General features: G+C 41.1%; 1 protein-coding gene across 7 annotated transcripts in view; it reads right to left on the reverse strand.

Moving 5' to 3' along the window:
* The window catches only part of DENND5B (DENN domain containing 5B), a 108,784-nt gene that overhangs the window by 50,147 nt on the left and 45,615 nt on the right, over nucleotides 1-13,022 (reverse strand). For all 7 annotated transcript variants that reach the window (XM_052669050.1, XM_052669049.1, XM_052669054.1 and 4 more), the window contains 2 exons: nucleotides 11,315-11,424; nucleotides 5,644-6,310 (listed from right to left, as the gene is read on the reverse strand). In XM_052669050.1, coding sequence (XP_052525010.1) covers nucleotides 5,644-6,310; nucleotides 11,315-11,424 — 777 coding nt within the window. The remainder of the gene's footprint in view (nucleotides 1-5,643; nucleotides 6,311-11,314; nucleotides 11,425-13,022) is intronic.

Genomic DNA, 13,022 nt, shown 5'->3' on the forward strand with positions numbered 1-13,022 from the left:
GAATCAGCTCTGCTACTAGCACAGTTAAGCCTCCAAAAGTGTGGCACAAGCCTGTGCCAAGGTGAGAATACAGCAGCACGATGTGTGATGACGTACCCAGCGACATGGGGAGCCCCTGGCATGGCCCAGCTGGCAGTGGCCCCAGCTGGTGATGGACTGTGTGTGTGCAGCAATAAGGACAGTGCCAATCTTCCCCTACACTTCATTACTAACAAAAGTGAGGCTGTAGAACAGGCCTGTACTAGCAGTTCACCTTGTTTGCAGATGTTTAAAAATTGACTTTTCAGGCTGAATGATTTCTCTAACAAAACCGAGTAACTTGAAGTTGAAAAATAGTTTTGATTTTTCTCTGAAGGTGAAAGTCAAGAGGATAATTGATTCTTTGGGTCACATTACTCATCTCTTTTCCTGGGGAATAAGCACTGGGGTCTCCCTTGACCACAGTGCTGCTGAAGCACTATGTGGATCTCAATCACAGCGTAGACATGTTTTGTCCCCATGTGAATTGTTTAGTACTAGCTCTGAATTGTTTCCTATACATTTTGATGAATACTAGAGTGGAGTGTGACAACTTAAATGAGGAATAGTGGAGAACACAGATTTTCTGCATAAGTATTTAGTGTTAAAATGCTCTAACAGGCAAACACATCATTCATGTATTTGGCTCAAACAATCTCACGTCTTCATATGAAAGATCTTCCAGACATCCTTTTTCTAGGGCACACCTATACATAAGCACAGCCTTTTCAACTATAAGTCCTATGGTTTTAAAAAAATAATGCAAAGAATGCTTCAGTCTTTGAGGAGCAATTACTCAAGCCCTTTGAAAAACAACTTGGGAAATGCTTAAAATTATAATGAATAGAAATTGCCAAAGCTGTAAGAAGTTTATCTTTGTCTCTTCCACATTCCCTCTCAAGTTTAAATCCCTAGAAAGGCAGGCATACAGATGGATTGCTGAGGTTTCTGCAGAGCCTGGGATTTAATTCATCTCTCTCCAACAGACATCTCACACCAGTAGCATTCTGTTACTGATCCTTGGGAAATTGTGGCAGCTATCGCAGAGTGTTATTAACTTGAACACTGCTGGAAGCCTGGACACTCACAATACCATTACATTGCCAGAGTCACATGGGAAAGCTGTGCTCTGAATGAAATAAAGGGCACTTGCAAGAGTATTAATTTTTAAGATTGAATAAACTACAATAAAACTACGTACAACAGCAAATCTGTTTCTTAAAGGAAAGTCTGTAAGCCCCAAGCTTATACAACATTAGCTGTGTGCTACACCACGTGCCTTGCTTAGTAATAAGCATGGCTATTTGTATCAGCTTTTTTGAATTCATTTGGAGTCTTGAGGTCTCTTGAAAGTCATAGGAATACATCATAATCCAAGCTATAATTTTTAGAGGATGGCTGCAATACTGAAATTTCACCCTGTAGACTTGCAGAGAAAAAACATCTAAACCTTCCCTTTGGTTTTAAAATGTCCAGTGTTAAAATCTGTCACTATTTAAAATATTCTCCATATCCAGAATGCTGTAGCCTGAGGCCACAGGAGTTCTGCTTCCAGAGCCTCCAGGTACAGCTTCCAACTTTCCAAGCCAAATCCGGCACTTCCAGCAGTCTGTTGCATCTACCTACTGAAAACAACTAGAGTAAGCCCATGGAACTCTGTGTTTTCTCCAACAGAGTTAAGAACTTGTCTTTTTTGTCCTGCCACTGAGAGCACAAGCACAGGTCCCTGCTAGCTCTTACCAGTCCTATCTTTGTTCAGGTTTTGCCCTAACACCGCCACAGCACAGTCAGATCAGATGCTTGGTGTTTTCAGATTGAAATACTTTGGTCACAGTGGCTTTTGCTCTGAAAGTACACAATCCTCCACACCAGTTCCCAAGTTGTGGTTCATAAAGCCACAGTGACAGTTCTGCAGCACCAGACTGCTTTAAAGCTTAAACTACAAGTCAGTGACAAATTGAAGATTAAGATAGTTGCCTGCAACCCAAAAAGTTTGGGAACCAAGGAGCTTAAAAGAATGAGCTTATCATTTTCCTACAGCAGTCTCCCCACCCCGTAGTTCAATTGCCATTGACGCAAAATAAAGTTACAGCCTACTGCAGTCCCTTCTTTTGAACAACAGATGCAATAAATAAAATCCATAAAACACTGCAGAGTAGCTAGATACCAAGTTGACTGCAGCAGCCACAGCACAAACACCTACCAATTGGCCCTTACAGTCTTGTATCATGCTGGGAACACTTTCAGGGCAAGCTGGACAGTGTCATCCAACACCCTCACCTCCTCTCTCTTGCATGCCTTTGTTTAGGAAACACTGTTCTAGAAATAAACTGTTTCATCTTTAACTTCTTATTCACTAGGGAGAAGAACACTTCAGAAAAGCTAGTACCATCTTTGTGTAACTCTCCTGCCCGTCCTTTGCTGCTTAATACCCAACTCAGTCAGTGAATAGAGTGCCCCTTCACCTGAACACCGTCCTTTGCCCTAGCAGCCCACTACCCGAGGTTGCTTATAAAGCTAAGGTTTGAAGCCAGTAGAGCTTGGAGCTCTGGCCAGTTGTTTCCAGTATTTGAGGTATTCAAAGCTCTCTCTTTCCTCAAAATGTAATCTGCCTTTAGAAGGCAGATGTTTTGTGAGAAGTTTCAGGTTCCCAGCAGACAGCCAGCAGACTTATTCCATGGTCAGGGTTGTACAACAATTTATGTTTTTACTCAACTGTCAAAAAATAGTCCTTATTCTTTAAAGAATGAACACGCTTCTTGGCAAGCCTTAATGAAAAGTTTCCTTCCAACATGGCCAGGGGAAACATTAAAAAGTCAGCTTACTTTTTCCACATGTGTTGTTAGCAGCTCACTCACTGAAACAGCTTGGTGAGCTGAAGCAGGTTTTGGCTCAGGGCTCTGATGTCTGGTGTGCTGTATGGCAGCATTACAGTGATCTCTGACTTTGGGTTAATAATGCTTTATTGCTTGAAATCACACCCTGTGGACACAAGACCATCTCCTCCTAATCTTCTGTTGAATTTGGGAAGGCTTCAGTAAGGCCCAGACCACTGGAAATAGTCCAGAGAATCCATTGTCTTTAAAGCAGAAAGGGAAGGAAGGGTAAATCTGCAATTTTGTTTCAAACATTACTTCCTTTCATCTTCTGCCTTTGAAAGAACCTGGGGCTAAGAAAGTGTTTCTCCCTGATGGATCTCAAAGCTTAGAGAAGTGATTTCAGTAATACCTAGGCCAGTTATATCTCAAAAAGAGGAATGCTGCTTTGTTTTCTCTTTCCGCAATGGCAAGAATGACATTTAGAAACAGTTGCAGCACAGGAGCCAAGCGCTCAGCTATCAGGCTGTGCCAAAACCATGGCTTTGCACTTCACTCCGCATTTCTCACCTTTGGGAACCAGCATTACGATGCCATTTACATAATCCTACAGCTTTCCTAACCCAACTACCCAAGGGCTTTTCTCTATGCTCCATTAGGATGTGTCTATATTGAATCAGGAGATAAAGGTCATCTCGAAGATATCTCCAGATTTGCTAGTAGAGGGAAAGGAAAAAGATCTGAATTTTGGAGGATGATTAATTCTCACAATCTTCCCCTTAAAACAAACAATCAAACAAACAAAAAAACCCAGACCAAAGAACAACTCATGGTGAAAACAGAAACAAGCAAACTCTTGCATTATGGCCAATAATTGGAAGACAACAATACTTATTACTGAATTTCTGAATTTCTGATGGAAGCACTTTGAAAGTTGAGTCAAAAATATTTAATGGATATTTTGCATCCATCTCAAGGACTTTCACAAAAGTAATGAACACCCAGGTGCTGTATATCTGCACAGAACACTACTAAAATGCAGTCTGACAAGCAGGGCTTTTTCTTTGGTGGGGTTGGTTTTTATTTGGTAATGCTACTAGCTTACACTAAAAACTTCCAGCTTTTCTGTGAGTTCCCAAGCAAGGACCAAGGGGAGAATGATGAGCAGGGATGGGGAGGCATTTCAGAAGTGTTAGCTGCTTAGTACTGAACTCCATTGTCAGGTGGCACAGGCCGCACAAATCAAACAGAGGAAGAAAGAGGTAAGCATCCACACATGGAAGCAGAAGGGAGGAGAGAAGCAGCCTAATCAAAACTAACAGCAGGATTTCTGCTCACACTTCAAACTGAGAGCAGCTAAAGCCCTTCATTTCTGGTTCTTGAAAGCAAACCCCTGGAGTTTGTGTGGAGAAGTGCTATACAAAGAACAGACAACCCTTTGAATTCAGTCATTTTCAGAACTATGCTCCTTCCACTTCCCCCAGCATTTTTCCATTCGGAGTCCTTTATTCATTAGTATTACTTTTACATGCTTCCTGACCTTTTCTTTTATATGAAAAAAACCAAGTATTCAATTTTGGAGCCTGAAGTTCATTATCTCAAACCACCCATCATACACTGTTTTCAATTTCAAGCTCTCTGGTTTTTGAGATGTTGCTCGAACCACACCTCCTGAGAAGACTAGGTGTGAATATCTTTGCTCATTTTTGTTAGAATTTACTCATGCCTTTAAGCTTCATGTTGTTCATAGTAGTCTGACTGAAGTTCTTCCCCCTAACTTCTTCTCCAAAGCACATTTGAATAGTTCAGGATTACAGAAACAGCTTGGGAACCAAAATAATTTAGTCAGGCATCCAGTGAAACTTCATGGAACCTATGAAAAGCCTGGACATCCCCTTGAAAGCCATCAGGAAGCTGATGTTGATCTGATCAACACAAGTTGATCTGTTTCTTTGTTGCCATGCACGCTGGCGCAGCAGTCACACACACAGCTAACAACCACCAACACACAGAAAAGAGCAATGGAGACTGAAACCTCAGAGCTTGCCTAGAACTAACTAAAGGTTCCCAAAACTTACAGAAGAGCATTACAGAAAGAAAACCAGAAGAGAAAAGGTAGGAGCCAGATTTTCAAAAACTTGCTGGCACACTGTAGTATGTACAGGCTCTGTGCAAACAACCACAGCCAGCACAGCTAGCCTTTGCCAACTGCAGTCATAAATGCCTCAAAAATAAGCACCAGCAATCTTGTCATAAAATATTTCAATCAGGACTGTGAGGGGACACCTCTGTCTCTGCTCAAACCCAATGCAGCATTAAACCTTCAGCCTCTGAGTGCTAAAAACTATCCATGCTTTAACTAGAACATATCCCATCATACAGGACAAAAGAAGTCTCACTGAATTTCAATATGCTGCTGAAAGTTCAAAATGAAAACAGTAGAAGTGTTTTCTGCAAGATATATTTCTTGTATTTCTGGTATTTCTGCAGAAGATAGGATTAGTTTCATGCTGTCTTGCAGCACGATCAAGGGCAGTGTAAGGATGATAATTAGGTGAATTCTATTGCTAGCTGTCACAAGTGATAAATACAATGCATAATTAAACAAGCGGCACCTAGACTGCCTGGAGGAAACAATTATTTAGTGCTTTCATTAGGACAGCCTCATTTCTCTCGCATTTTTTCATTATGTACTTGTGTTTAACAAATCTGCTGAAAACCAGCGGCTTATTATCAGCTCCCACAACTGCAGCTGCCCAGGAACTGCCTAGTGGGAGCAACCCACGTGTGTCACTGGAGGAGATCTCACCTTGCGAGTACAGGAGGATCTGCATTTCCAGCAGAACGCAGGTGAAAACCTGGACCAGGTTCTCCAGCCCCAGCAGCTCGAAGACTTCCCGCAGCGGGTAGTCAGACAGTGGCAGCTCATTGGGTCCAGGTCGCTGGCAGATGATGGGCTCATAAACCCCATAAAACTTCAGCGACCGGCCCGGGGGCGGCAAGGGCACCTCATAGAGTATGTTGTGGATGTAGCTCTCCAGGGGCAGCGGTGGCGGCTGCTGGGAGGTAACCGCCTTGTAGAGCTGGACCAGGAACTTCTTGCAGGCTTGCATGAAGGGCAGAGGGGTGATGAGACATATGCACTTGGAGACGTACAGCGTGTCCCTGCTGATGTCGTAGGAGTTGTACCGCTGGAGCTTGGCGAGGGAGGTGGCATCGCCCTCATCGATGCTGCTGGCCAGGGAGTCCATGCTGCATGAGGACGAGGCGCAGACGCTGCTGTACTGCTCAGCATTGTGCATCTGGTACAGAGTCTGCATGGCCGTGCAGATCTGCTTGCTCGTGACCTCCTCATAGAAGGTGAGCACAAACCCGTAGGTACGAGAGCCATCTTCTCTGGTGATTATGAATGAGTGCAGCTGTGGATCTCTGTTGTCAGCCTGTGTCCTGAAAGACAGCCCTTTGGGCATACATAGCTGAGGAAGAGAGAAAAGAAACGGTGATTTAAGTTACAATTTTATTTTGTTACCTTCGCCTTATGGGCACTTTTCTTTCTTCCACTGCATCATAACAAACTGTTTGTTATTAAACATAGTCCTTCTGAAAGGTAGCCCAAAAACAAACAGCCTAAAACAGGTGCTACTTAAAAGAAGAGTCATGACTGATGAAAGCCTCAAAATTACTCATCTATTAAGTCATTATGACCTATCTTCATTACTACTGTGTAGCATTTGTCTCTTTTGTTTAAGCAGCATATGAAGACATTCAGATTTGTTCTCACTTGCATACATTGTGCTCACAGTACTTTAAAATCGAGTTATGCAGAATTCTTGTAATTCATTGATCTTCCCTAATTTTCTTAAAGAAAACAAAGCAGCTGATGGACAGCTAACACATTTACTTTTCTCTGTAAGTACTACAGAACAGCTTAGATTGGCACAAGGAAGAAGTGGGAAAAAAGTAATCTATGAAAACCTCAGTTTTGATTAAGCATACAGCAAAATATATCGCAGTGATTACACTGTGCTGAGCGTTTCTTTGAGACACAGCCCTGATGATAACTTGAGGCATTTTTCCAGGCATTCCTCAGCAATTCTATCAGCTATCTAATACACAATAACAAGTATCCAGCAAAACATGTTGGAATGTGCATCAACACAAAACTTCTTATGTTCTGAACAAATCAGTGTGCTTATAAACAAAGCTTCCTTCATGTCTTCTATCTGAAGAAAAGGAGAGATGAGAGGGAGACCCTTCAAAGCACTCCCACTGTTCCGAAAGGTAACATTAGAAGACAGCTGTCAAAAATGCTGTGAGCCTCCATTCAGCTGAGCACTCCCCCTAACATCTCATCCTGACCAGTCCAACAGTGGCTATAGCCTTATCAAATCTGACCAGTCTGAAATCATAGGTTATAATCCCTGCACTATCATTCACAGATCATATTTTCTTTGCTTTACAAAAAAAAAAAACCCACCACCAAAAAACAAACAACAAAAACAAACATGGATATGCAAATAATAATATATACTGGTGCAAACTAGAAAGGATAAAAACCAGGGAAGTTCAGATCACCTGAAACAGTTGCTAAATATATTTCCTACAAGTCTTAAATGTTATTCTCTCCTCTCTGGTACACTCATTGCGCACATACAAAGGAACTCTCACGCATTAAATTTCTGCCATACCTCAGCATGTGCAGAATATCAATATTTTAAGTCCCTAGCTGCAAATCCTGACAAGGAGACTGCTGGGTTTGACCTCAAACAAGGCATGGGAAAAGCAAGAGAATACGGGAGAGCACTGAGGCAAGGGAATGACCAAGAGCCACTTAAGCTACTGAGATCAAAAGGAATGACCAGCACTCATTTCCAAGCAATGCAGAGAGCTTCACGTTTGCAGCTAAAGCGTGAAAACTTTCATCTTAGTGCCTTGGACATCAATCACTCCATCATAGCTGTGTTTTTATTTATGCCAGAGTAAAGAGTTGGCAAAAAGCATTTTGGATGTTTTCTGTGTACAACACAGAATGGCAAAAAGCATTTTGGATATGTTTTCTGTGTACAACATAGAAAACTACACAAGATTGCTGATCCAAGGATTGGATTTGCATTTCCAGAGTATTTCACTATTTACAAGAATATTTAAACATATTTATCAGAGGGAAAATAGGGAATGAAATCACGCTTGCATGAGGCTCATAATCAGCGCTGCCTGAAAAAGCAAAAGGAAGCTGTAACAAAACAGGACAAAAAAATAATCAATTAATCAATACCTCCTCTCTAGAATCTATGAGCAAGAGATGCTTTTTTTTCCCTTAAACACTGAAGCACGCAGGCAGGACGTGTAGGCTGTAATCTCTGCCCTCTGCCAGCAATCATCTCTTTCAGATGTTTCTAAACCGAAGGCTCCCCCTGGACCACTGCCCATCAGCATGATTCACCTCTTCTCCATTAGTTCCTCTGTTTCACTTTTTAAGCACCTGTATATTTTTCATGCTCCCAACGTGCTGCACACATCCAGCCTGAGCTGTGGGTGAGGGAATGGAAGGAGGGAGGAAAGGAGAGAGGGAGGGAGGGAGGGACGGAGGCTTTTCATTGAATTAAGGCTCGTTCTTTCAAAGTAACCTGCAATTATTTTATTTCAGAAGATGAAATTTTAAACAGACAACGCTTTCTTGGACTCCAGGAATATATGTGGTTATTTACATACCTAAAAGGACTGAAGTAGGAGTATTAGTTCCTAACAATTTCACAGTCGCTCTGTACCGAGACCTTCAGTTTGGTTTGAGAGATAACTCACGGAATGGTCACAGAAGATAGCATGTGACAGTAGGCAGGGATAATCACTGAAAGCAGTGTGGGGGGAAAGAAATATTTCCCTATTAAATAGAACTCTGAATACTTTAAAAGAGAGAAAAAAATGACTCGCAGGCAGAGTGATTTCTCAGGACTTCAGGGGGTTATTTTTAAAGTGACAGGATGGTTTCAAAAGGCAATTGAAATTCCCAAGGCATCCAGCAGTGCTGAGTTCTCTCAAGTTAACCTTCAAGGATTTATGCATTTTCTTCTCTGAGGAAAATTGCTTCTGGAAACTCACACAAAGCAAACATACAGGCAGAACTAATACAGCAAGGCAAGATCAGAAAGGCCAATAATTGCCTCAAGGGCTTCTGTGGAGGTGGATATTACTTTAAATGATGTTTCAGATCAAAACAATAAAGAAGTTTTCCAAAAGACGATTTAAAAGACCATTAAATATTGCTGCTGTTAGTAAACGCTTTTTTCTTCCCCTCCGAAGACACTGTACATGAAAGCTGTGTTCTTCAGCTATTTGATTTCAGATGAATGCAGCTTGTTCAATTATTTTATTTTAATAGTTCTCTCCCTGCTTTTAGTATTCCATTTTTGTCTGACAATGTGATCATACTTTACGAATACAAGACATTTTCAGTGCAAGAGACAAATAATGCAGCCATTCCAGCTATCGCCTCTTGCTGTCATATTCCTGCTGCCCAACCCCATCACTCCTCCTCTGATCACCCCTAATTCAGAGGCAGAACTAAAAGGCAGAAATAGCCTCAGCAGTTATTATCATCCTAACTGCTTACCGAACATCATTCTGATTGCTCTGTGCCTTCTGTGTATGCAAAGTAGTACAGAGACCAACCCAAATATCACACCATCTCCATCAGAGCACATTTGGAAGCAGAGGATGGAAATTCCCAGCTGTCAGTGGGCACAGTGATTGATACTGGCCTCAGGCTCTTCTCTGCCTTTCTACACATGACTGCAGTGCCACTGTGCCAGCTCTCGGTGTCATTGCTACCTATTGCTCTCGTGTTTTCATGTGAAATACTTGGCACAATTTAAAACAAAATCAATTCCATACAAAGTAAAATGATCTTTGGAGACTTCCAGACCTTCATTGTTGCAGAGAAGATTCAAAATGTGAACTAAATGCCATTCAGACTACATTTCCAAAATCCATTTGGTTTTTGTGTGTTCACCAGGTCTCTGTTAGCCCAGGAGATGCTCCTGATCTCATCTCTGCACCAGAGGCTGAAGTTGATTCTAATTTGAAGTAGCCAGTATGTAGACCTACCATCCCCAAGTCTGAAGCACATTTGAACTTGACTGGGGTGGGAAAGGGCTCCCAATTTCCCTATTTTAGTTAGGCCAAACAAAAAGTTTTTAAAACAGATGGACTTGTATGGACTTGGCTTTAATGATACTATTACAACTGTTCACTTTTAAGTTATAAAACAAGTTATTCTCTGTCCTGGGAAGCTTAACTTACTAAAGGAAGGGAGATTTAGATTAAATGTCAGGGGGAAGTTTTTTTACTGAGACAGTGGTGAGGTGCTGGAAAAGGCTGCCCAGAGAGGCTGTGGATGCCCCATCCTTGGGTGTGTTCAAGGACAGATTGGATGAGGCCCTGGGCAATCTAATCTAGTGCTTGATCTAACAGTTGGCAACCCTGTTTCTGGTAGGGGAGTTGGAACAAGATGATCCCGGAGATCTCTTTCAACTCCAGACATTTTATGATTCTATGAAACAACAATAATGTGTTGCCTTTCTCAGGAGACAGTCTTAACATGTGCTTTGATGATTTTGGAAACATCCTTTGAATATAAACTCTCTCAGAAAATTTCCAGTGGTCTTTTAATTCTCACTGCCCCTGTACAAAACTTCAGAAATTGTTTCCTCTTCTGTCACTAAGTCTCTTCTTGAGACTTAGCCAGACTGACAAACTCACAAATTCTATGTGGAAAGATGTAGAAAGGATGCACTAGTGCAGAGATACCATAAAAAGTTATCACCCAACAAAAGATTCCTCTCTTCCTTGTTATACAGAGCAACAAGATTTTTTTGAACCGAAAAATTTCACATGAACATCAGTATCTTAAGAACTCCTTGGTTTATCTCCTCCCCATCTGATGTTGGGCATTAGGATACTCCTAAAATTTTTCTCAGAAAGAGTAGTCAGGCACTGGCACAGGCTGCCCAGGGAGGTGGTGGACTCACTGTCCCCAGAGGTGTTCAAGAAACATGGAGATGTGCTACTTAGGGATGTGGCTTAGTGAGCAATATTGCTAATAGGTAGACAGTCGGACTGGATGATTTTGGAGGTCTTTTCCAATCTTAATGATTCTTTGATTTTATGTGTGTCATGGATGACTACACCTTTCTCAGTCAGTCACTGAGATGGAGGTTAGATCTGTTTCATCACACTGTAGATTTACTTAGAACTCATGAGAGAAATACAAAATTTCCTTTCATTTTGCTTGAAAGCACTGTGTATTTCCACAATATCTCTCCCTCTAAAGCAATTAAAGCAGAATGCCCAATGGGTGCACTTAGTCCCAGCAGAAGATCCCTGCTGGCCCCAATACGAACGTTCTGTTGCAAACAACCCAGGAACCATTTTAGAGTTGAAGCTGTCAGGAAACAGCTTGAGAAGAGAATTTCTTTACTTACCATGTTGACAGCATCCTGGTCAAAAGGGTTCCACTCAATGTTCTGAGGATAATGTGCCAAAACCTTGGACTTGAAGGTTCTTCTTAAAGGACTCTGATCGAAATTCTCTCCTACAAAAAATGAAGAATTAATGACTTGAAACAACAGTGAGGCTTCAGAGAGAGCTGGCCCACGTAGCTTTCATTCACTTTGTTTTTTTTGGTGAACGTGCGTTTTCCCAACAGATGTGCAATTCTGAAGGAGAAACAAAGATTCACATTCAGTGTAACCTCACTCTCCTTTCCCACAAAATCTTAGTATAGTTTCAACACAGCTTCCAGTTCAGTATTTACTGCATAACAGTGTATTGCTAGGAGAAAAATCATTGCTGCAGTTTTATGGAAAAAGACCCTGCTGTTGACCAAATCTCCATCTTTCTCTATGGATTTAGTAGCAAGAGATAGCTTTACTTAGATGCTGAAAGAGCATTTTCTCTCTAGTGTTTAAGAAACCACTTTAGAATCAATGAAATGCATGAGCACCTTTCATCTATTACAAATTATTTAAGGATTCAATATGGATTATTATTTAGATCACAAGAAGATTAAGCACGAAGATTAAACATTTATTTTTTCTATGTCGAGTTGCAAGGACAGACCTTTTCCACAGATGGACTCCAGGAAGTGCAAAGAGGAAGACTGAAATTAAACTTCAAGCAGATACACATCCAGTTGTCAGCATACTGGGTTTATGTCAAGGTGATACTGCCAGTGGAGTTTCCACTACTAGAAAGTCTACACTATGCTACACAGTAGTTAAAATAAGAACTAATCTGTGAATTCTACTACCACGTATGGTACTTTTTTAGATACCAGGTTACTAATTTAGGGCTTCTTGCTTTAAAGACTACAGGTAGATCTTCCCTCTTTGGTTCCTTTCTCACCTGAGAGAGGAGAATGAGCTGAAAACCTTAAGTTCAAAATGTTAAATGTTTTCCCAAAGCCCATTTCACACTCAGAGGTCCCTTTGGAGATTTCTCAGTGTTACCTAAATACTTTTCAAAATACAATCTGTTAGTGAAATGGAATTTATTTTGCCTAAAAATAGAAATATTTTATTTTCTCCTTCTACTTAAAAAACAGACTTTTTGCTTGCTTGTTTTGCTTTTAATTAGAGGTTATTTTGGATGAAAAAAATATTCAATTACTTGGCAGGTTCTAAAAGCAACTCCTTATTTACTGCAGAAACGAGTCACTAACTCTTCCCTAAAGGCAAAGTGGACTGTGGGAGTATAATTTTTGCCTGCTTAGCTCTATGTGACAATCCAGCATTTCCACAGCTAACGATTTCTGAGTCATGTTGCACAATTCATAGTTCTGCAGTTAGTCTAAAGTTACTGGGGCCTCAGCCTCAGCCATGTGGCAGATGCCTTGCAACGCACAGGCTACACAACCATTTGGCTCCCAATGGACCACTTAATATAATAATTATGTATTATCATTATAATGTAAGAAAGCTATGAATCAGTATTCATTCAAACAGATACTTGCAAGAACAGCTTCTCAGTCTTTCTTTTGCAGAGCTTAGGATCTGCTCATAATTGAGGGACACACAATGGAGAAATACACCACTGTAATTCACAAGAGACCAATTATCCTGGCAAAGTTGCAAAGTTTTAGGAGTGTTGTAAACCATTTGTCATATAAAATAGAGCTTTTAAAGTCCTCAT

This window comes from Tympanuchus pallidicinctus, unplaced genomic scaffold (genome assembly GCF_026119805.1).
Source record: "Tympanuchus pallidicinctus isolate F22 unplaced genomic scaffold, pur_lepc_1.0 scaffold8, whole genome shotgun sequence".
NCBI lineage: Eukaryota > Metazoa > Chordata > Aves > Galliformes > Phasianidae > Tympanuchus > Tympanuchus pallidicinctus.